General features: G+C 34.2%; 1 protein-coding gene across 2 annotated transcripts in view; it reads left to right on the top strand.

Annotated features, from left to right (window-relative positions):
• LOC118204158 (uncharacterized) overlaps positions 1-25,998 on the top strand; it is a 115,745-nt gene that overhangs the window by 22,059 nt on the left and 67,688 nt on the right. For both annotated transcript variants that reach the window (XM_085827285.1, XM_085827286.1), the window contains 4 exons: positions 5,962-6,069; positions 8,916-9,020; positions 9,119-9,217; positions 25,618-25,719. In XM_085827285.1, coding sequence (XP_085683411.1) covers positions 5,962-6,069; positions 8,916-9,020; positions 9,119-9,217; positions 25,618-25,719 — 414 coding nt within the window. The remainder of the gene's footprint in view (positions 1-5,961; positions 6,070-8,915; positions 9,021-9,118; positions 9,218-25,617; positions 25,720-25,998) is intronic.

Genomic DNA, 25,998 nt, shown 5'->3' with positions numbered 1-25,998 from the left:
GTCCAAGGCCAGCCCTATGGAACCTAGTAGCTAATTCAGCGTTCCAAATTTTTGAGATAGAGAGCGGGGTACATCTGCAAGCTTTTGCGGATGATTTCCTTCTAATAACTTCGGGAAGAAAGAATATCGAGAAAATTACACAAAATGCACTAAATAGGTTTTTAGAGTGGGCACAAAGCCATAAACTTTCGTTCTCAGTAGAAAAAACTACCATGCTATTTGTAGGGCGAAAAAGAGTAATGAAAAGAAATTCTACCATTAGACTCAACGGCCGCTGAGTAAAATGCTATCTAAACATAAAATACCTAAACTTTATCCTCAATAATAATCTCTCTTGGATTCCCCACCTTTTAAAAGTACTCAGGAAAAGACGCATCGCACTCACAAACACAATATTACGCACAACAGGACTGCAGTGGGGAGCACCACCATGGGTGCTTAAGAGGTGGTATCAGGCAATTACAGAAAAAATTGTTCTCTACGGCGCAGCGATCTGGGGAAATACACTCAACATAAGCATGCGTAGATTTTACTCCTGTCCATGCAAAGGCTACAGCTCTTGCTCATCTGCAAGGGCTACAGAACTACTTCAACGACAGCTCTGCAGGTTCTGGTAGGAATTCCTCCGCTAGACCTGCTAAAGGAAAGGGAGTCATTAATGGTAAGAGTGTTAAGGCTAGGTGAGGAAGGAGTTCTATGTTAACAACACCACCTTGAAAAACACAAGCCAGTGGCGCAAGGACATCCGGCTGAAAAACATATAAAATGTGTATTCTAGGCCACTATGTGACACCAAAAGAAAATCACACAGGTTTATTTATAGAAGGCTCGAAAAGTGAGACGGGTACTGGCAGTGCCTTCTGCGTTTTAAAAGGTAATACAGTTGTGTATAAATAAAAAAGAAGATTTTACTGTAGTAACTCAGTATTCAAAGCTGAACTGGCAGTACTGAAAGCAGCTATTAATTATGTGAAGATGAACAGACTTACCCAAATTACTATTTACAGTGATTCTGCCTCTAGCCTTGACGCAATCAAAGGTTACAAAAGCAGAAGTCAGTATGCCCAAGAACTTAAAAAAATCCTCCTCAGTCTTCTGCCTTCAGAAAGGCCATGCCTCACATGGGCATTAAAGACAATGAGGAAGCGGATACCCTGGCAAAAGAAGCGGCAAAGGAGGTCTCAAGCACAGAAGTGCCAAATAAATTAGCTAGGTCTCATCTCAAAAAGATCACTCTAAAACAACTGATAGACAGATGGCAAGCCAGATGGGAAACAGCGGATACAGGAGGGAGAACATATATGTTCTTCCTAAAAACAACGTTAAACTGCAATAGTGGCAGTCAGACACAGTTTTATATAGGTCATGGCCCTTTCCTCACCCATCTGCATAGATTCAACCTGAGTGACACAGAAAGATGTCAATGTGGAGAGGTGGGGGATCCAGACCGCTACGTCTTCCACTGCCCTAACACGGCACAATACTATATAAGAAAGCCAAGTCAAGCTTACTGGCCACAATGGGCGGCAAATATGACAACAAACAAAACAGCAAATAAAAAGCTACAAGCGGTAATCAGCCATTGTCATAGAAAGTATTCTCTAATACAACGATAAGTGTCCCCAAACAGAAATAATCAAGCGCTTAGGGCTGTGGATCATAAAATGTACAAATCACACTAAATCAATCTGTTAAGTATGCGGGGAACACACCTCGAACCTCTCAGCCCAAGACTAACTTAGATAGTTAGGACTATGGCAACAACTGCTTATATTTTTTAAATACTTATACTTTTGCAATTAATACTGCTTATACTGCTTATACTTTTGCAATTAATGTACAGGTCTAGGACTCGCGAGACCATATTGAGCCAGAAAAATCTTCACCTGCAATGAGTTTTTCCTACACTTACTAATTGTATAATTAAATTACAAGTTTGTGATAAGTAGGTTCAAGAAGGGCAAGTTCAACTTATGTTATCACCTCAACTTAAGTTTGTGAATGATATTATTCTTGCTATGGCATTTTTGCCTTCTTAATTTTAATAAATGTTTTAGGGAAGAGATATCTGTATTTATGTGATGAGCTGTATGTTTGAATCTCTTCCTAGTGATCAGCAATAAGTGCTTAATTACGTTTTTTATAAATTATGTGCCTGTTCTAAGGTGATAAAAGTAACTATGGAACTAATTTAGGTAAGGTTTTTCTTTGTAAATATGTATCAGCATTATGTATTCAAGTGTTTGGAATCAGATATCAGTTTTAGTGAGTATGGTGCTGTACTTTTCTGTTTATGTTCACTTTAACGTACTCAAGTCTGTGTTTATTACTTCTCTGTATGTACTATGAGGGTCAGTTCGTACTTGGCTAGGACTTAGACTACATAGCGTTATTTAATGATCAGTTTTATATATTATGTTCACCAGTTTTAGTTTTCATGTATTACGTATGCGTTTTTTAAGTGTTATGTATGCAGATATTAGGGATCAGCTTTCTGTGTTTCTGTACTTAGTATCATGCTAGTTTTTCACTTTAATATTCAGTTTTGTACTTATGTATGTGTTATCTTGTCTGCAAGTACTACGACAGAAAATGTAGATGCATGTTTCAATTTGTAAAACAACTCCAGTTTAAGTCTGCGGAAAGGGCGCAAATGTCATGGCTTCTATCAGTGCAATTTTTCCTACTGTGCAAGAAACAGTCAGGGCAAGTCTTGTATTCCTTACTCAAGAGCTCTTAATTGGCCGAGTTAATTCCTTAAATTCCCTTTGCAAATGATTAAATTTCCTCCATGGTGAAGGGCTGTCATCTCCGCAATGGCTAAAGTGCACACCTCTTCAGAGAGGAAATAAACATCAGACAAAAGATCGAGATAGAACGGAAAGTGTTCCGGAATCTGGCCATGTCCACCGATGAAGAGTTTTGTAAAGCAAAGCAACTGTGTGTAGTTCAAGATTACATTATCATTTGATATGATATCTCTTCTTTCGAAATACATATAAATGGCACCACTACATGAGAAACTTCTAAAATGTTGCTGTTCTTGTGACTAATCTCGCTTATCTGACATCAGGGCAAACCCACGAAATTCATCATGGCAAGGAGTCAAGATTGCGTCTGCTTAGGCAACAAACAGCCTTGGGCACCATGCATGTGACAGTACGACTTTCCTCAGTGCCGCATTCAATTTCGAAGGAGAGAACCCCCAGGGGGACAGTTCCGAGGGTCTTCCATCCCTCTTCCCCTTCCACAAGCTCTTGAGAGAACTTTCGGCCCGCTGCATATTTAGAGTAACTCCATGCCGAAAAGGCATTATACATTTATAAACATCCACGCTGTGACGATTTCACAATGAATTAATTATTTACAACGTTATGGCAATATTTAGATGTTTGCATCAGATTCCATTGGTGACAGTTTCTTTTTCTCACCAACTTGTGTTGTAAGCTGACGAACAGATTTCCTCAGACAACTGTTGTAAGCGGAGGAAAGTACTGCATCAGACAATTAGCCAATTCACTTCTGTTTGCCTGTGTAGCTGAAAGTATTTTGCGATTGTTTGGCCTTCTGACACTGAATTTTTTTCACTAGCTGCAAAACTTAAGTGTGAGTATAACTGTGGAACTTTATAAAAGGCGGTAATATATATAAATATTATAAAAGCCTTTATAAAAGGCCCACCTCAGGATGAGGAGATTGTGAAGGGCCGAGATGGAGGTGGTGCGTGGAAAAAAACGGTAATAGTGGGGTGAAATGCAAACTTTTGGAATTTATTGTGCAAACTTTCTTGGTCTCCCTGTGTATATGAAGAAAGCGAGTTTTCTTTCTTTCTGATGCTGTAGTTACAAAATTTTAGCTGATCTCTTCCTTCCCGGGCTTGGCTTTTTCGCCTGGAAACCGATTTGATCCCTATGAGGAGCACCTGCATGTGATTGAGCTGCAATATACCACACCTTCGAAGGGCTTCGTGGAAGCGGTGGTCTACTTATCTCTCTGGGTGAGAAGGTCTCATATCACCATGTGACACAATGGATTAAAAAAAAGGAATATCTCTTCAACATTGGTAGTATTCAATAAAGAATTAAATCTGTTTTCACGTGTTTGTCACTCTCTCGTCACGGCGGGCCTGGATCTTGTCCTGGGTAAGTTGCCACTATATTCATCTTCTTCACAACATGTGACATATACTTTTGCCACCACAACCAACGGAAACGAAACTTACCACACATGCCTTCCAGGATGCGAGCCCAGTTCCTTCGATGAGACAGTCAACAACGCTAACCACTGTCCCCGTTTCGCGGGACTTCTTAAATAGCATTCATAATAGCGGATTCAGCTCTGGAGGCATTCCATTTTCAAATTACATCTTAATGCCACAGAGATACGTAAATTACTTCCTAATGCCACAGAGAGAATTACATACTATCGTAAAAATAAGAGTTAGGGCTTGTTTTATGGAAATACTCTATGGTTATATAAGTCCTTTATTAGAGATAATAATAACATTGGAGATTTATATCTTCCATTCCTGTTATTTCTATTATGATCTCTTTCTCTTTTCGTATTATCCTACCTGTGAGTCCAATAGATTTTGTACTTTTCGTTTCCTTCAACGGATCACTTCCTTCAGGACTTTTATTAGGTTGGATAGGATGCATTTAATTATGAAAAATTAGGGCTACATGTCTTTGTACAGGACAATCTGGCTCGTAGTTATGCAACATACGAGGAAAACCACGAAACGTTCGTTTCCTTCAACGGATCACTTCCTTCAGGACTTTTTATTAGGTTGTATAGGATGCATTTAATTATGAAAACTTAGGGCTGCATGTCTTTGTACAGGACAATCTGGCGCGTAGTTATGCAATATAGGAGGAAAACCACGAAACGTTCGTTTCCTTCAACGGATCACTTTCTTCAGGACTTTTTATTAGGTTGGATAGGATGCATTTAATTATGAAAAATTCGGGCTACATGTCTTTGTACAGGACAATCTGGCTCGTAGTTATGCAATATACGAGGAAAACCACGAAACGTTCGTTTCCTTCAACGGATCACTTCCTTCAGGACTTTTTATTAGGTTGGATAGGATGCATTTAATTATGAAAAATTAGGGCTACATGTCTTTGTGCAGGACAATCTGGCTTGTAGTTATATACGAGGAAAACCACGAAACGTTCGTTTCCTTCAACGGATCACTTCCTTCAGGACTTTTTATTAGGTTGGATAGGATGCATTTAATTATGAAAACTTAGGGCTACATGTCTTTGTGCAGGACAATCTGGCTTGTAGTTATGCAATATACGAGGAAAACCACGAAACGTTCGTTTCCTTCAACGGATCACTTCCTTCAGGACTTTTTATTAGGTTGGATAGGATGCATTTAATTATGAAAAATTAGGGCTACATGTCTTTGTGCAGGACAATCTGGCTTGTAGTTATGCAATATACAAGGAAAACCACGAAACGTTCGTTTCCTTCAACGGATAACTTCCTTCAGGACTTTTTATTAGGTTGGATAGGATGCATTTAATTATGAAAAATTAGGGCTACATGTCTTTGTGCAGGACAATCTGGCTTGTAGTTATGCAATATACGAGGAAAACCACGAAACGTTCGTTTCCTTCAACGGATCACTTCCTTCAGGACTTTTTATTAGGTTGGATAGGATGCATTTAATTATGAAAAATTAGGGCTACATGTCTTCGTACAGGACAATCTGGCTCGTAGTTATGCAATATACGAGGAAAACCACGAAACTTACATAGCATTTTCTATACATATATCAAGGTACAGATACAAAATAACATTATATATCTGAGCGCCTCTCCTTTTACCAGTATACTTTATGTGAAGCTGTTAAAATTTATCTGTATTGAAATAAAATAAGAAATTAGAAATTTCATCCCTCTCGGTTTAAAATTTGTTTTGAAATACATTTCTCATTTGCTTATCTTTCAGAATGCGTCTGCGGTCCAAATTCAAAACTTTGCTATTTTAGCAGTTTCAATGGGGAGAAACGATGCAGTTGCGAAGATGGATATGCGCAGATGTTTGGAGGATGCCAGAGTAAGTAAAAACTCTGTAAAATATTTAAATTATTTTAATATTTCACAGATTTTACAGCAAATCTAATGTAGAATTTTATTTCACGCCGTTTTCTGAACCATAAAAAAATTATTCCTAAACGAAATTCTCATCGCACAAGAATTGTGAAAATTCTATCGTTCAAAACAAGGTTTGTTAATCAAATTTTGATGATATGTTTTATAAGTTATGTAAATTCAACTGCATATATTTCATGTATTGAAACCTAGTGAACTATAATTACCAGATTTTTCATGTGCGTTTAGGAATTAAAAAAAAAGATCAATTGATTTTTTTTTACTTTGTTAGGGATTGGCTTTATGCCCACACTGCTAAGAGGTACATGGCCACTGCTACCCCCAGTGAGATCAAAGAAATCACAAAGAAGCTTAAAGTCAAAAAGGCCCCTAGCATAGACGGTATTAATAATCACGCACTTAGAAATCTGCCCTGCAATGTTGTGACAAAATTCACGAGTATTATCAATACGTGTCTTAGTCAATGCTATTTTCCCACAAAATGGAAAATCGCAAAAGTTATTTTATTGCCTAAGCCCGGCAAGGATAACACTATGCCAGATGGGTACATGCCCATTAGCTTGCTTCCGGGACTAGGAAAGGTCTTTGAGAGATTAATCTACAGCAGATTGAAACACTATATTGAATTACTGCCTCCGGAACAATTTGGTTTCCGGAGAAAGCTTTCAACAACGAAGCAGCTGGTTCGGCTCGTCGAGTTTTGTGGGGATGCGCTTCACAAGAAACAAAATGTCGCCTTACTCATGCTAGACGTGGCGAAGGTATTCGACCGCGTCTGGCATGAGGGGCTTATTTATAAACTTATAAATCTCCCTATGGATAGAGAAGTGATTCAGCCAATTACGTCTTTCATCACTAATAGGAAATTTACTGTGGCTATTGGAAAGGACATCTCCAGTTTACGCACCATGAATGCAGGCGTTCCACAGGGGTCCATTTTAGGGCCCGTCCTGTATTTATTTTATGTTCATGACTTCCCTAAGGCTCACATTGACAGAAATTACTTTCTTGGGTGCTATGCGGACGATACGGCATTAGCCGTAAAGTCCGCAAACGCACACCATGCAATCAAGAAATTACAGGAGCTTCTACCAGTGGTAGAAAAGTTGTGTAATACTTGGAGAATTGCTATTAATGCCAGCAAGTCGCAATTATTATTGATAAGGAGGAAAAATACACAGTTGACTATTAACAGCAAGCTCTTCTTATTTTCTGAAGAGATTCCTAGAGTTAGTAAGGCGAAATATTTAGCAGTAATGCTAAATGAAAGATTAAAATGGGGAGATCATATAACAGAGGTCAGAAGAAAAATTTTCACTGTTGTAAATAGTCTCATCCCTATATTGGGTAATTATTCTAGCTTAGACCTCAGGAAAAAGAGGCTAGTTTATATCACGGCAATTAGGCCATTGATGAATTGTGATTGTTGGTTATTCTGGCATGCAGCGGGAGATGCATTACTACTGCTCTTTCCAGATTCCTGAATGAGTCCCCTTAGGGTTCTGACGTATGTAAAAGTCCAAAAATGAAGCTTTTCCAATTGAGATAGACTTGTAATAGAATTAGAGAAGTGAAGCCTTGAACTTCGGTGATTAGCAAGCCATGTCTGGGGCAGCTGCAGAAGGACAGAGAGGTGGGAAAAGCTGGCTGGAACACATGAAGAGGTTTGTAGAATCCGAAACGTGCTGAGCTTACAAACTACTGAGTGAGTAAGCTGGGCTCTCCTTGGTCGGTTTAGGTAGACTGTAAAAAGAGAGCGGCGAATGGGCGAAGAAGTTTATCTTTATTCGTAACTTAATATCAAATATTTCGTAACTTAAGATATTAGCCAAATTAACCGGGTTATAGCTAATCGCTTTGTTGAAGAATTTATCATTGATGAGATTAATAAATTCTTGAATTTGTTCCAAGTTAAAAAAAATCACCTAAATGTTTATTAGTATTATTGCTGAACGTCATTTCCAAGCAATTTCATAATACAAAAGAAATAAAAAAATGAAACAGTGCTTTATTTCTGTTAAAAAATTTCGCTAAAATTATTATACTATGTTTTGCTCTTTACTGTACTATTCTTTTTGCGAAATGAGCAATAAATGTTTAGTATGAGAAATGTTTCATTGAGCATGGTAAAGATGTTGATGTTCAAAATGGAATTAAGATGACATCTTGGAAATGGCAATCTAAAGTTAAAGAATTGAGCCCAGTGTGTCAACATCAGATAAAAATTAGCCTAAAGTTTTTTTTCAGCAGATAAATAGAACATCTAAGGAATTGTATCATATATTTGACATTATTATATTGTTTGTGTACGCGTTTACATCTATGTAGCTATTTTCAAATGAACACATCAGTATGTTGTAATAGTATTAAATTTTGTAGCCCCGAAGAACACATCTCTATTTTTAAAACAAAATTACAGCAATCGCACTCCCCGTTAGCTTAACAGTTGAACAATCAAAGCAGAATGCTTTCTGCCACTTGGCTGACTTCACTCCTTCTACTGAATGTTCGCCGCCCTTTCTCATAAATACCACTCTGAGGAGACATGTCTTCGGACTTGACAACGACATTAGAATCACTGGCAGGGTTTAAACAGGCTGATAAGCAGCATCCCGAAGTGGACCAGTTGCTCTATCGGAGTAGTAAAGTAAAATTAACCAGAATCTAAAGATTTCGGAGTTAATTTCGGAGTTAATCTAAAGATTTCGGAGTTAATGCTCTATCGGAGTAGTAAAGTAAAATTAACCAGAATCTAAAGATTTCGGAGTTAATTTTTCACTTTCTTTTCAGTATGCGACTGTGGAACGAATTCAACAAGCTGTGAGTTTGATGAAAAGGGAGATAAAAAATGCGGATGTGCGGAAGGATATTCCGTAATGCAAGGAAAATGTAAAGGTGATAATTTACAGTCACTTTATTTTATACTCTAAAATTGTGAAATCTGTGTTCAAATTAAATTAGAAGTATTAACTGTGATTTAAACAATTTTTTAGAATGCAGCTGTGGTGACCACGGAAAGTGTACTTTCGACGGCGTAATCAAATCCTGTACCTGTGATAAAGGATATGCTGTCAAAAATGGAAAATGTGAAGGTCAGAAACCATATAAAATTATATGTTGTATTCAAGGGACTTGATTAGAAAAGAAAGTAAATGAAGTCACACTTACAAATCAGAATATAAACCGATCCCTATATAAGCCGATGTAAGAGGTAAAATTTTTGTTTAAAAAATTCTGTCCAAATTGAAAACCAGTGTATAGGCTGAATTAATCAATCTAATGAACAGTTCAATCCAGTCGATGTTTGGAGGTGGTCTTCTGATTTAGTCAAGCCTTTCGAATAAATAGAAATTGAGTGCCAAATCCTTATTCATAGGAAAAACAGGTGAATTTTTCATAAAGTGTTCAATTAGCAGTGTTATACTAAACTGAGCAGGATATTAGCTAGGAGGAGGATCACGACGATGTTATTGGCGAAGGGGAGTTTTATGAAGGGTTCAGTCAGATCTGTTCAAAGTAAAGAGATGTAAAATTTTTCCTCTCCGCTTTATGCTTTTGTGTTGTATCGTATTTATATAAAAAATCCAAAAAAGAAAGATTAAAAATCTAAAACATTTATGTAAAAACAAAAAATTTATGTATTCTTAAGTTTTATAAATTCTCGCTATCCCTAAACTTTCTCGAGCCATGTGGCTCCTCTATTGAGCATCAAGTTTACTACTTATGCAATTTTCCTATTTCTGCTCGCTTTTATGTAATTCTGATGAGGAGGTACATGGTTTTAAATCATAGGTAATTTTTAATCATTGGCATTTTCATAATAAAGAGAGATTTCGGAAGTTTTAAAATAATTTTTATTCGGATACTGATATTACGAAGGCTCATTAATATATATAAGGATGAATTAAAAGAAAACAATACTTTTATTTCAGTTATTTCATTTATTAATATTTTTCAAATAATTTCGTCTTTGTGACTAAACTATTTAAATGTCAGGACACAACTATTTGTTAATTGAATTATTTGTAAAGAGACAGAACTTACTATAACTACAATCACGTCCTCTATAGGGAAGGAAATTAGAAAAATAAAATTAAGGAAGAAAAGAACAAATGCTACTTAGGGAAGAAAAAAGTTTCAGTTTAAATATTGATCTGCTTAACAGAATGGAGGAAAATACGTCTTGTAACTTAAGGTTCTATACATTCGAATACTTTCATGTATTAAATAAAAAAGACTTAAAAAATTAAACTTTCTTTTTTGCATTCGTCATGTCGCTATGTATGACACTAATAGAGATAATATATTTCAAGTTCTCTTAGTTATAAATACTATAGATACTACAATCTAGTTTAGTTTTGAACTTCAATTATTACAGGTCTTTCCATTTTCTTGGCATTTTAATCGTATAGAAGAGTTCTAGTCTTGATACTACAGTGTATCGGAAATTTTCCTTAGTTTATCTTCCACCGCATGGCAAATTCTGTCGTTTTACAAAATAAAAGAGAATTCATTTCCACATTTTGGTTTTCCATTCATTCAGGCTTTGCATCTCTAAGTCACCTGTTCCTTAGCTATTGAAAAGGATAGAGGCTTCTTCTCTCAAATTATTAAGTGGTTAAAAATGATTCCAGCTCTAATAAAATATTCTGCTGGAATCAATCATAAAAATTTAATCCTTATTCATTTCCTACTCTCAGCTAGTTTAATATTTATCATAAGTTCAGTTTTCGATATGCTTTTTCTTTTGCTAACAAGACACGAAAATCTGTGTTTAAAGAATTTATTGAGATAAAAAAAGAGACTTAATAGCATTCCTCTTCAGTTCGACTTCAATACTTAATTCAAATAAGCTTTAAAATGCTTCATCGAGGAACACGAAACTTGTGTTCGAAGCAAAGAAACTGATAAATTACCTACTGCATAATATTGCTGGCCTGCAAACCACAAATCCTGTTTTGTTTCTAAAATATCATCCAGAAATCTAAGTTACTGAATTAATTTCCTTCAGTAGGAATGTATTTTATGCTCTTAGCTCACCTATATACATATATATTTATCCGTCTATATTAGTTAATAACTTAAACTCTAAACTCTGTTGTAACGAAAGTTTACGGCCAAAAAAGTTCTTAATAAAGTTAGAAAAAAAAACATGAAAGCAGTTTCTTTAGTGCGAGCAGTAATCACCAGCCGAATCTGTGATTTTTCTGCCAACGTCTTGGTAGTATTTCAAAGCTTTCGCCCAGAAACTTGGTGGCCGCAAAACCAAAAACAAATGAACCTCATTTCGGACGTCCTGTGCAGAATAGAAGACAGCACCAGCAAGATATAGCTGCAGGTGTGAAAAAGGTAAACCTCCGAAGGAGTGATGTCGGAGTTACGTGGTTTTGGTTGTGTAAAAAAGTCCCTTTCGAGTCCTTACAGATTCCAGCCGGTGAAAGCGGACGCATGTGGTCTGGCATTATCTTGATGGAACATTACCTTTTTGCGCCGGAACACAATTCCACGTTTTTCCTTGATAGCAGTATCAACACGGACTAGCATCTGGTTGTACACCTTACTGTCCAGGGTTTTACTTTTTTCTAGATACCCTTGTAGATAATACCACGGCATCAGATACCCATCAGACCGATCAGATCCAAAACATGATCTTTTTGTTAGTCAAATTGTGCTTTGATGCATTCCCGACGAGTTCACCGGGCGCAGACCAATCCCCTTTTCGGAGCTTGTTGTTGAAGTGATTCCATTTTTCATAACAAGTGACAATCCGGTCCGGAATTTTACTCTTGCGTTGATATTCGAACAGATTAGTGTATGTCCGAACGCGTCTGTCCTTATCAGCTCATACGGCACCCAGCGATTGAACTTGTACGTCAAGTTTATTTGATGCATAGCGTGACTAATGACCATTGCACTAATATTTAGCTCCTTAGCAAGCTCTCGAGTTGGTTGCATATTAATCTTCTTCCACAAGTTCTCGCAGGCGGGCTTCATCAACATCAGTAGGCTGGCCAGAGAGTTCTGCGTCTTCAATGTCCTATTCCTTATTTTGAAATTTGGGTATCAAACCTTCACAGTGTCGTGTGATACATCATTAGTACCTAAAGCTGTATGCATGATATTTACGGTGGCGGAAAACTTTCGTTAAAACCTGATATAAAGAGATAAATTCTTAACTTGATTTAATTTTTCATCCTTTTATGACATGACATGCTTTGTGTCTTTTCGTATTATTTTTCTTCCTTTTTATTGTAGAATGTGTCATTGAAGTTACTAGTAAGGTCTCGAAAATTTGTTGATCTCATTCTGTTTATCGTGCTTATTTCTCTCTTTTTTTTTTTTTTTTTTTTTTTTTTTGCAGCTGCAAAATAGCCTATACTACTCCGCCGTTCAGCGAGCTCTTGCTGGAGCAAAATTCGTATCAAATGATATAATTTTATTTGCACTCGAGTACAACAATATTTTTGTTATATTTTAAATTCTGTACATTATGAAGTTTTTAATTTTATAATTTTAAATCTTTCCATTCTTGTCACTTTCTGGATTTTAACTTCTGTACACTTATTTATTTTACGTTCGAAAAATTTCCATTGAAAAATAAGTTGCAAAAATAAAGTTAATTTTGTTCGTATCATCCATATACAGACTTTCTTATTGCAATATATCTGAATCGTAACGTAAGTGTTATCATTTATAACACATTCTCGAAATTTTTGCTCACTTACAAAATTCGCTTCTTTAAAACATTGCTTTGAGTTGCAGATACAAAAACGTAACTGCGTTCATCATTCTGAAACGTGTGTGTGTGTGAGGGGAGATTATTAGGATTGAAAAAATACAAAAATAAGCAAATATGTAAATAAGGAGCAAACCGGAGACTCCAGACTGCAGTCTAACATGTAAATAAAGAGCAAATTAGAACATTAAAAAAAATATGATGTTGTCAACACATGACCTTATTACGCGCTTATTAAATTATAGATTTTTTTCTGCACTTCATTTAAATTTATTTCCTCGAATTATTCTAATTTTTAATCGGCCCCTCCAGGCAAGTTTAAAATGACATCAAAAACTGCTAATTTTCAAATTTAATATAGTGATCAATATTTGCCGTATGGTTATCAAACTTCTTAATAATACTCCTTAATATTCTTAATTTTTATATCTTTTATAACGTGTATAAAGCTTTCCAAAATATAAGTGCAGGAAGCAGGAGACCGCATTAAAGGTTAGATTTCATTATTTGTTCAAGAGTAATATATTTTAAAGTTAGAAATCTCCAAAGCATGAACATTTTCTGATTTAAAACATTTTTTGTGATTAGTAGTAAGTATCTATGACCAACGATTGCAAAATTACTAAGGCTGTTTTAAGACGATTTTCATTGTATTACGAGAAATTCTTTTGGTCTTTTAAATGTTCTATTTGATAACCTTTATTCTTTACTACTTTTCCACACTGCAGTTAGCCAGACAATAAAGCCTTATGTAATGGAAGAAGTATTCTATCCAATTCTTCCTGAACAGCTTTCCTAAGTCCAAGGACGATTGTAGGTCGACGTCTGAATAATCCGCTTTTTAAACGTCCAAACCCGCAAAAATCTATGGGTCATTCATTAGAAGATTTAGTAGGGATACAAATCAAGGATATGCCCTTGATACCCATTTCTTTTTCCATGTTTGTTTCCCAGGAAATAAATAGTACATTTTTATGTCTGGCTGTTGATTTGCCTTGATGCAGTTCTGGCGGCTGATAGCACTGTGGCTAAAGAAGGTATTAGTATTTGAAAAATGAGGTTCCAGATAATACGTGGAGTTGATTTTAATATTTGTTTCCTCTCTCTTTATTTTTAATTTGCAGTTATATGAAAAAGCAACAACAATCATAAATCTGTTTAAAAAAAGTTCTCCAGATCCTTGTTTTCAGATTCTCCAGATCCTTGTTTAAGATCCTATGTTTTAAGGTTTTGTTCTCCTCTTTGATGATAATAAACAGATTTCTTTTATTGCAGTCATTTAAATACATTTAAGAATCATCTATTGTAATAACATTTTCCCATTTTTGTCCGGGTAAATGTTTCTCATAAAGAATTCTTTCGGTGATATGTCGTACAGAAACACGACGCTCATTAGGTTTTTACACCTTTTTAAAATTTAAATTAGTATTAATGATTTTGTTGACAGTGAACACTGAACATTTTAATAATCTTGAAACTGTCCATTGATATGGAGTTTCTTTTAACATTAAAGATCTTACCTTTGCGACATTTGAAACAATCGGTTTTTGCCTTGGAACTATGTTTGGAACAATTTTTTCACTTGAAGCCAAACTTCGGCAATTGTTTCCTTTCTTGCCGATAACATGACTGGTCTTAGCTTCAGTTATCGAAAAACCATGGCTTTTAGGGTTGTTTTTTTTTTTTTTTTTTTTTTTTTTTTTTTTTTTAAATAACTAGATACGAATATACTTTTTCGGAAGGAGCGTAAATATAGGCTTTCATTCATTGCTTTTTTTAAACCGTCATTTTCCATGAAAACAAAATTGTCAAGTAGCAGACGATAATTTATAATTTCAAAAATACAGTTGCAATTTAAAAAATTCTGATGTGTACACCACATGACTTCCTTGTACGGGATATTAAATTATACGCATTTTTTCTTGCATTTCATTTAAACTTATTGGATTGAATTAAATCTACTTCGCCGACAGCGCATAAACCACAATAGAATAAATGCATTCTTTAAAATTCACTCTATTTGTTTACCATAGTGAGTCTCTGGCGCTAGATTCACTTAACAGTATTATATTTCGTTCGTATTATAACTCAGAATGCACAAAATTTATATCATTTAAAGAATTATCTAATCGTTGCCACATGTTCTATTCAAATACTATTATAAAGCTAGAACGATGTATAAAAAATAAATAAATAAATAAATAAATTAGCAAACAAAACAAAAAAGAAACAGTTTTTCACAGACGAATGAGTATTTCTCATTCAATTAATTCAGTTCTGACTTCGCGAGAAGGCAAAAATACATAAAAACTGAAAATATCTGTATTAAAAATTACGAAGTAAATCTTAAACACTTATTTCCTCGAAAAAATTCCAGAAAGGATTAAGCATGATTTAAATAATAAATGAAGGCGTTATCTTTGTGTTTGCGAAGTTAAGTTTCTCTAGATTAACAACAAATCCACTATTCCGCTGTTTCAAATGTAAACAATCAATGGCCGCCATAAAAAAAGGCTTAGCGGAACTTAAACAACTTTAAAATTGTTGAAAATTCTAAAAATATTGCATACAGATTTACTAAAGGCATAAAAACCTTAACCGGAAGATAAGAACAACATTATGCAATCATTTTTTAAGCAAAACTGTACAATTTACAAACATATAAGAGTAAAGAAACTGAGATCACTGAGCCGGGTAACAGAGTGGATATATATATATACATATATTTATATACGTTTGGTGGGGCCGATTGCAACCAAAATACGAGGTGCACATCTACATGTTATATCAGTCCTATATACAAAATTTCAACGTTCTGAGGCTACTCGTTTTTGAGTTATGCGAGATACGTACGTACGTACGTACATACGTTCGTACAGACGCCACGAAAAATTCTCTTCAGAATTCATTTTAAAGCAGTTTTATAATTTTTTAGAGGAAAAGAGTCTTTTATTCTGACCTTACGTACAGATATTACGCAAAAACATCGTTAAATTGCATTCGATAGCGGTCAAAATGGATATTTTCGTTGAAATATGCTGCCTGAAACTTTTCGCGATTACAATACTTCCTTTTTACTTCGTACAAGGAAGTAAAAATTTCCAGGCAGAAAAATGTTTTTATAGCGAAGCCAAATCGTCTAAAAATATGCGAACAGCCTTTGTAAAGGCCGGGTAAGGACCTTTTAAGATGGGTAGGGGTGTGAGTGCATACATGTACTTTTGTATTGCCGATTTCAATAAAAAGGAAAGTACACAATTATATGCCTTATGTGTAAAATTTCAACATTCTGTTGGTAATCATTCTGACTTATGCGAGATACATACGTACGTACAGACGTATCGAAAAAAATCCAATTTTTAATCCATTTTAGAATCCGTTTTGGAATAAAGAGTCCTTTATTCTGCCCGTAGGTACAGATGTCACGCAACGAAATGGTTAAAATGGTTTCAGAAATGCTCAAAATGGATTCAGGAATGGTCAAAATGGATATTCTGAAAACCAAAGATTTTCGCGATTACAATACTTCCCTTTACTTCGTACAACGAAGTTTAAAAAAACAATATAACGTGCAGTCTTGAATGAAATCAAAACTTAACACTAACAGAATTTAAATTTTCTAAACTCTGAAACAACGTTTGTTTTTATATGTCTTTCTTGAATGTAAAATAGTATAAGTAGAAAAGTATTGAAATAAGATCACCACACGACTGTGAAGTTTGCTTATTTCAAGTTAGGAACTATCTTTATAAGGGTGCGTCTACACTCTGAAAAAAAAAAGGGGGGGTGGACCGTTTTATATCCCTCGTTCTACTGAGCCGATTGACAAAATTCAAATTGCGCTTTTCATGTCTCGAAAGCGCGACTTAGGACTCAGATTAGATTTATATATATATATATTAGATTTATATATATATATATATATACCATTGTTCTAATATAGGTATTTTGACTCAAAATCTGACTTTTCTGAAATAACATACCAATTTTTTACATATTTCAATTCTACGACTCAAATAATGCCTAAATATTAAATTTTGTAAAATTTGGTGCGAAATTTACGGAGAAATTCAAAACTTTATCTTGAGGCATGTTTTTCAGTTTGCGCCAAGAATAATTCACTTGGCGAACGTCTTAATATATTGCAACCTATTTTCCTTTTCCTTCCATTGCGCAGCAGCGGGAAAAAAGTCACATTGTTCCTACTTTTTTCACATCGTTCCTACTTTCATATAATTTTAACAAAGTGCAGAAACCACATTTGATGTTATTATCGCTTTCAACAAATATGCCAAATTTCAAAACGCGCCAGTATATAAATTCACGTATATCTTCGGAAATTTGGAATAACAAACTGTAATTTTTTGCAGGTGTGCTTAGAAATACCTGTACTTTAAGAAGATGGTAAAAATGTTATAGATTATAATTCAAAATCTTTTTCAAAAAATTTATAAAAATTATTTTAAAAATAAATCATAAAAAATAGTCGAGTGTTATTTGGAATGAACCGAAATTTCGAAACGGGAAAGGAAGAATCAAATAAGTTTAATGGAAAAAGAGATATTAATAAATATGTACTGAATTAAGATTGAAAAGGACAAATTTTGAGAGCTAATTTTTTAAAAACTACTCGAGCAATTTTTGCAAAACGTGGTAGTCTGGCATAATTTGAGTCGTAGAATCGAAATATGTGAAAAACTTCGTATGTTATTTCATAAAAGTCCGATTTTGTATCAAAATACCTATGTTAGAATAGTGCTATATATAAATCTAATATATATCCTAAGTCGTGCTGTCGAGACATGAAAATCTGAGTCGTAGAATCGGAATATGGAAAAAAATTGCCAGGTCATTTCAGAAAAAGTGCCATTTTGTGTCATAATACCTATATCAAAACAATGCTATATATAAATCTAAATAAATGCTAGTCGCGCTTTCGAGACAAGAAAAACGTTGAATTTCGTCAATCGGGCCAGTAGAACGGGAGATATAGAACTTTTTTTCTTTTTCAGTGCACCTTTACACTTAGGCATTTTTCTGAATTTTTTTCTCTTTTCGAACAACGGCTGATCTTCATAATGGACGGATACGTTTATGTAACGGTCCCATAAGCAACGCATTTTCATAACATCGGGGAAGTAACTGATTTGCAGAGACAAGCTCCCGGGCTTATTTCTAACGAACATGATTTTATCTCTTTCTGGAAACAAGAATTAAGAAAGGTAAATAAAAGCATTTTGCACAGTCCTTAGAAGCACTGATTTCATATTTCCAATCTTTATTTGTAACGAACGTAATTTTAAATAAATAAATAAAAATAAAACAAATCTGAAATGGTTCAGATTTTAAATTACGTCCAAAGGAGCGTTTTTTTAACATTTTGTGTGTTACCTTTATTTATTAAATATCATGTTCTTTGCACTCAAACTGTAAAATTTAGTTCAATAGCAATGTCGCAAAATAATTTTAAAATGAGCTTATCTTTAGAATTTCCGATACACATTTCGACGCGCTGGAGATAAAAAGGTTCCCCCCCCCCCGTAGAGTGTTGCCATTGCTCGCTTTTAAATCGTTGGGTTTGTTACTCAAAAATTCGTTAAAGTTTTACAAAATATGAAATCCATCATAAAACAAATTCCAAATTTCAAATTTGGGATTTCAGATTCCCATAGTCGCAGTAGGATTACGTCATTCAAAATTGGATGGCTCTAGATACCATTGTTTTATCCCAATGGGAGAAATATACGTACAGTTATGTCGATTTTTCATTATTTAATTTCTTCAAATATAATGCAGGATTCTAACATTTTGTGGCAACAGTTTGAAAAGTGAACCGACATTTATAGGAGTCCGACGCAAAATGCCAAAACGAAAGTAATAGTCCTTCGGGACTCAAATCCCTTTGGACTAAAAATAGAAAGCAAAAAGGAAAATCTGAAGAGATGTTACTGTTTTTTAAATAAAAACAGAAACACCTCTTTCAGGTTTTAAGAAAACGGAGTTTAAGATACAACATGCCTTAGAAGCAGCTTTTTATACGTTATTTTGGAGCTTCTGATTATATCTCGATTCGAAGAAGGAAATACTGATAATATGCTTGATGTAACGAAAACCACTCTTATAGGCATTGTAATAAATTTTTGCAAACGGGTTATAACAGCGGTAAAAAATTCGTTTTATTTTCAACCAAATTATATTTTAATCAATCGATTAGTTGATCAAAAACTGAGTTTAAAGCCTTTTAGTTTTCTGTTTTCTATCTTTTCAATTCCTTGTATGAAGTACTGTACTGTAATCGCGAAAAATTTCGGATATCATATTTCAACCAAAATATACATTTTAACCGCTCTCCGAACCATCTGAATGACTTTTCTTGCATGACATCTGTATGTCCGTATATAATAAAGGACTTTTTTTCAAAACAAATTGTAAAATAAATTTAAAATGAATTCGGAAGAGATTCTTTTTCGTGACGTCTGTACGTACGTACGTACGTATGTATCTCGCATAGCTCAAAAATGATTAGCTGTATAACGTTGAATTTTTGTATATGGGAATGCTATAAATGTAGTCGTTCACCTCCCCTTTTTATTGACTTCGGCAGGAATATATATATATATATATTTCCCCACTTTATTTTATCCAGCTTTATAAGCTCAATATTTTTATGCTTATATGTTTGTACATTGTGCATTTTTTGCTTTAAAAGAAGTTGAATCATGTAGTTCTTCTGTTTCGGTTAAGGTTTTATGCCTTTAGTTAATCTGCGCGTAATAGTTATAGATTTGTCAATAATTTAAAATTTTAAGTGACACTAGGCCTAACGAAGCCGCCATTTGCTTACATCTGAAACTCTTAGTAGAATAGTGAACTCAGTCGGGGGCCAAGTTCACTGACTTTCTGTACAGTCAGGTCGTAGCTTTCGATTTGGTGCACGGAAAATTTTGTCTTCCTACCCGTTAGCCAAATCACTTGTTTTCAAGTATAAACACTAATTTTAATTGCAAAAAATTAAAAAATTGTCTTTTAAATGCTTTTAACTATATTTGCTGTTTTAGATTTATCTGTGTTTTACAATTTATAATGAAGGTATTTTGGGTTTTTATGTATTTTTTCCTTACCGCGAATTGATTAAATGTCAAATGTCTCTAAAGAAATTCGAGGAAATAAGTTTAAATAAAGTACAGCAAACAAATATGTATAATTGAATACAATGTACAAATGAATGTGTGTGTAATGAGTGTACGAGAAAGTCATGCAGTGTCCTGCAGATATTTTTTATACTCTTTATAGTAAATAATAGCACCTAATTACTTCTTTCTGCGGTGCATTGAACAATAAATAGCTTTCATAAATCGTAATTTCAGTATACATTTCTTATTCGAAGTAAAGTGTTTTAGGCGGCTAAATTTTAAAAAGCAAACCTGTTTCAGCTAAATTGTAAACTTTGTTCCATAATCATTTCATAAGTTTTTCATTGGTATTTAATTGAGCTCTTATCATTATCTTATACGTAAATTGTAGCGATGCCTTAAAATTGCCAAAATTGCTTTTGCTTTGCAAACAACTGCTTTTGCCTTGAAATTCTTCAAAAATGTTTTTACTACTTTATTTTAAAGCTTATATTTTTAGCTTCCCAAAACTACTCTTGTTTTGTCTTTCGGATGATTGGAACCAAAGGTTCGTGCTAGATTGTGAACCGGAAGATCGTGTGTTAAAAGTACACAGACTACTCTAATTACCTTTAAAATGAGAATATTTCATTTGAACCCTTTTGATGATGTTCAGAAAATGATTTAAAATCTTTCTAATAATCTGTTAATGAAAGCCTGAAACATTACTAGAGTAATTTTCTGAAAATCCATAAATATTCTTTGAAGTAATATGAATTAAGGGGAATGAAAGCTTACGATTGTTTGCAGATAATTTTCTAAATGAAAAAAAAAAAAAAAAAATCAAAAATCACAGAGGTTATTCGCAAATTTTTTAGACGACTTTGCCTTAATATAAAACAATCGTCTGCTTTGAAAACTGCTTTTAACTGCAGCTATATTTTTGAAAGTGTAAGTTATCGTCTATTGCTCAACAATTTTATTTTCATGCAAAATGGAGCTTTCAAAGAAGCAATGGACGGAAGGCTATGTATGAGTTCTTTCCGAAGAAAATTATTCGTATTTAGTTATAGAAAAGTGCTGAGAAAGCCATGATTTTTTAGTATCTAAAGCAACAATAGGTAACACTAGGAAATCTAAGCAACAATAGGTAATATTGTCAATAAGAAGGGAAAAAACACCAATGTTTGACTCCAATGAGTAAAATTGTTCAAAATACATGTCCAAGGATAAAACAGTATGTTTCGAATGTTGAAAAGATAAGAACTTTAATGTTAGATGAAAATCTTCGAAATCAAAGACAGTTGCATAATCATTAAACTGCTTAGTCTCAACTATAAACAAAGTGATTAATGCTGATTTGAATCTTAAAATGGCGAAACAAGCAATGAGGATAGTCTTTCTCTACGACATATTGCCGAAAGCAGAACGCGCTGCAGAATTCTGTATGAAAAACAATCATTCGGACAAAAATGGAAAAATGTTGTCACAAAACGTGATATATATTATATATAACAGTATATTTAAATGACCACATTAAAAAGAGATCCGTTTATTATCATCAAAGAAAATAAAAAAAATCTTAGAGCAATGTTCAAAGAAAGGTTTTCAGAGGAATTTATAATTGTTGTTGGTTTTTGAGAAATTAAAGAGTGCTTCGTGTTAAGGTCAATTTCACTTCTTATCAGGAACGTATTTTTACACCCAATTTTCGAATATGAAATACCTTCTCTTACCCACCGTGCCATCAACCGTAGAACTGCATCAAAACAAAGCAAGCAGTCCCACGTCAAAATTCACTGTTTAATTCCTGTAAAAAATGAAGCAAGTGTACCAAGAGATACCCTTCACTCCTACTTTAAACCATCACAGAATTTATTAAAAGAACAAGTTGGAAATTCTTCTCTAAAGCTGTCCACTGCGACAATGTGAACTATTCCCAAGTCTTCAACTACGAAATACACAATGAAGACCGCAACATAAGACCAGTTGCTGCTCACGCCTTCATGGGATAACACTTCTGCTTCTTCTCTTGCTCCTCAATTAGAGGCGGTAATTTCTTTCGTTTTATCTGATAAAGACAGTGCTGTATTCTAAGTGTTTAGATTGCCAGTGTGATGTTGCAATAGTCGTTGTGTATTGACTTTCCTGTTATATGGGTTGAATTTGTGTAGTTTTATAGTAGTATTGAACTTTTGTTGTTGTATAGCATTTTGAACACTGTTTTGCATTTTCCGTTTCTCTGAAGTGTGAAGGATCCATTTGGATTTTCCTCATCTTGTCAAGTTCTGTTCACTTGCTAGATGCCTTTGGCCTTTTTCCTTTTGGTACCCCTCTCACTTTTTCTTTCTCCGTTTTCTCATCCTAGATGTTTTCCATTTCCTGAATTTATTATGTCATGTGCCCTTGAGCTTAATTTAAGGAACCGGCAACGTTGCACCTGCAATAGCTCGGTAATATAGAACTGTCTAAGTCTTCATTCATTATCCCTCCTAAACCTCTGACGTATCATCCACGGTTTTTTGCAGATTTGGACTTTTAAAAAGCGGATTGTCTAAACGTCGACCTACAAAACTCCTTCGACTTTGGAAAGCTGTTCAAGAGGATAAAATACGTCTTCCGGTACTAAAAAAAAGTTTTATTGTCTTGGAAATTATGACGTAGAAAGATAGGGAAGAATAAGGTTAATCAAATGTAATATATAAAACACAAAAATTTTAGGTAAAATATTATCTGAAAATGCAATGAAAATCGTCAGATATATGTGACAGCAGCCTTAGTAGCTAATGCATATACTCAAATATGTACACTTGGGCTCAAAAGAAAAAAAAAAGGGGGGGGGCAATTTTATATTTCTCGTTCTATTGGATCAGTTGTCATAATTTAATTTTCATTTCACATGTCTCGAAAGCGCGATTTTTGTATATTTTGGATATATATTAGATTTATATGCAGCATTGTTCTAACATAGGTATTTTGACACAAAATCGGCCTTTTTTTCTGAAATAACATATTAAATTGTGCCAAGTTTTGTTAAAATCGCACCTAGTAATTTTTAAGAAATTATCTCTCTAAATTTTAGTTTATCAATATTAATTGAATTTGGTATATATTTATTAATACCCCTTTTTGTATTAAACCTATTTGATTCTTTGTTTCACATTTCGAAATTTAGGTTCGTTCCAAATAGAATTCACCCCTTTTTTTATGATTTATTTTTTAAATTTGTATTTTTAAATGGTTTTTATTAATTTTTCGAAAAACATTTTGAATTCGAGTTTGCCAAGAATAATTTAAGTGAATTATTCTTGGCGCAAACTAAAAAAATGCGCGAAGATAAATTTTAAAATTTCTTCATAAATTTCTCACCAAAACTTACAAAATGTAATATATAGGCACAATATGAGTCATTGAATCGAAATATGAAAAAAAAAGGCTATGTCATTTCAGAAAAAGTCTGCTTTTGAGTCAAAATGCCTGTGTTAGAACAACGCTGTATGTAAATCTAATATATTGTTATGAAATGTACAGGCGCGGTGAGATAGCTTCCCTGCAAAGCAGTTTTAGGGCTGCCATAACGTGGCAAGATACGGCAGGGTTGCCACATTTGGCGAGAAATCCCCCATTCGGCGACAAAATTGGCGATATACCATGGACAAATGGAGAACCTTCTGGAACGAATTCTTACCGGTTTAGCCCGAATTGTTCTCGAATACAAGCCGAAAGCTATATAAACCCTGCTGGTCCGCAGTCGGTGAGTGTGTGTGCCTCGTCTAGCGAGTTGATAGTCGGTCATTGAGTGTCTCGAAGTCTAGCGCTGAGTTGGTCATCGAGTGCATCGAGAGAGTCTTTTAGCGCATCGCGAATTAGTGCATCGTCGAGTTTTGTCTTAGGCTGTGCTGAGTCAAGAGCTATACTGCTGTGTATCGTCGAGTGCATGGCGTGGAAAGTCTGGAGAGTACGTGGAGTTCCGAGAACGACCAATCAGAGTTGGGAGCTGTACTCGGGTGTTTTGCGGTGAAGCTGTCTTCCCCGTTATTGCCTGACAGTGTGAAAGCTGTGTCGCTGAACGTGTCAGCTTGTTTATAACAGTTCTGTCCCCTTTTTTGTGTGTGCAAAGTGTACATTTAGTTTAAATTTTATTTTGTCACTTAAGAGTTTAGTCCATTTAAATCCTTATATCGTAATAAGTGTAAGTGAAAAAATTAAAAGTAAAATATTGACAAATATTTTTGTTGGAATATATCTATTAATCTTGACGTTTTAACACATTTTAATCCAAAATGTGAACAAAAAACCAAAAATTACGGTTCTAGAATATGTTTACCACCTATTTCTGTAATTTTAGGAAAGCATTCTGCTAAATAACATCAATAAGAGATCTCTTTGTACGATACTTCGGATGCCGAATTTAGTGGGATATCTTAAACACATATCAGATTTACCTAATACGTAAGACTAACATTCAGTCAAATCTTGTAGCATGCAGGTCAAAAATAGAACAATTTTACCAATTTGATTTACCAATACCGTAACATTTAAATAACGATTGGCGTCATTCTCAGTTTTTTTTTTTTTTTTTTTTTTTTTTAATTTTCTTCCCACATATGCAGCACTTATTTTGGGACAATTGTTTGAAGCAAATTTACAGGATTCGCACTCTCTTAAGACACGCCCCCATTTTTTAAGGCTCATACTGGCTGATCATGCTTACTTGACGAAGGCAAAGCCTCGAGAGCTGTCTGCCTAAGAAGAGGGATGCTTTCGTGGAGACTTTCTAAGTGAATTGGCTTGTATGCACAAGACAGATCACTGAATTCACAATTTATTAGCTAGAAGACAGTTTTATGCGATTACTAATGGCAGATTCCTAGCAAAATGAGGCGTGGCTTAAGGGTATGCGAAATCTGGATTTTTGAAACTATTTTGGTGCTGATTTAAGGAGGGAACGCTTGGTAAGTAAATGTTGGTTGATAACGCAGAATCCTAAATTTATGAAAAATGTTCAGACAAAATCATAAAATCCTCAGTATCAATAATCAATGCAAAAATAATCAAATGTAGCACCTCATTTGAGTCAGAGGAAGTGTTTAAAATAAACAAGGATCATTGCCAATTTTGTTTCTTAAATATGTCTACAATTTGGTTGTGTAAATATCCCTTAAACTTATTCTTGCAAATTTGTATAAAAATTATGAACATAACAAACCAAAATTAAATTTGTAAGAAAAGCTAACTGAAGTTACTAAAAAAATTGGGAGCACATAATCGCACTAATAGGTATAATGAGTGGGGTGTTAAAAATAAAGAAAATATCAGTTAAAGTTTTAGAATTGTTTGTGCATCATAATGCATTAAAATACAGAGAGTGTAATGAAAGACTATCAGGATCTGAAATTTTTACAAAAAGTTATATGTCAGAAACGCAAGCAATAATGAAAGAAAGTAAATGGAACTGTGTCTTTTTTGTGTGTGCAAAGTGTACATTTAGTTTAAATTTTATTTTGTCACTTAAGAGTTTAGTCCATTTAAATCCTTATATCGTAATAAGTGTAAGTGAAAAAATTAAAAGTAAAATATTGACAAATATTTTTGTTGGAATATATCTATTAATCTTGACGTTCAAAGTATTTTATATTCTTAGCATGCGACTGCGGAGTAAACGCTGACTGTATTTTCGATGAAAATGGAAAAAAGACTTGCCAATGTTATAGGACTTTTGAGGAATACAATGGAATATGTGTGTGTAAGTATAATTATATTTCTATGGAATAATGTCATGAATATATTCATAATTATATTTCTATGGAATAATGTAATTAATATATTAATAATTAATATGTCTATGTCTTATCACTTAGTAAGACGCAATCGAACATTAACGGCCTTTCCCAATATATGATACTTGACTTTTAAATGCTTGAAGAATCGAGTAAGTTGTATCCAATAATATGGAAGTACTTGTACACATGCTGTGCTAGAACTCGGAGGCTTCCGTGCCGCCGTCCGTAGAATAAGTAAACTT

This window comes from Stegodyphus dumicola, chromosome 11 (assembly GCF_044657685.1).
Source record: "Stegodyphus dumicola isolate Sdum_Otavi_A_Nest chromosome 11, ASM4465768v1".
NCBI classification, from domain to species: domain Eukaryota; kingdom Metazoa; phylum Arthropoda; class Arachnida; order Araneae; family Eresidae; genus Stegodyphus; species Stegodyphus dumicola.
Note: the sequence above shows the minus strand (reverse complement) of the source record. Positions and strands in the feature narration are given on the sequence as shown.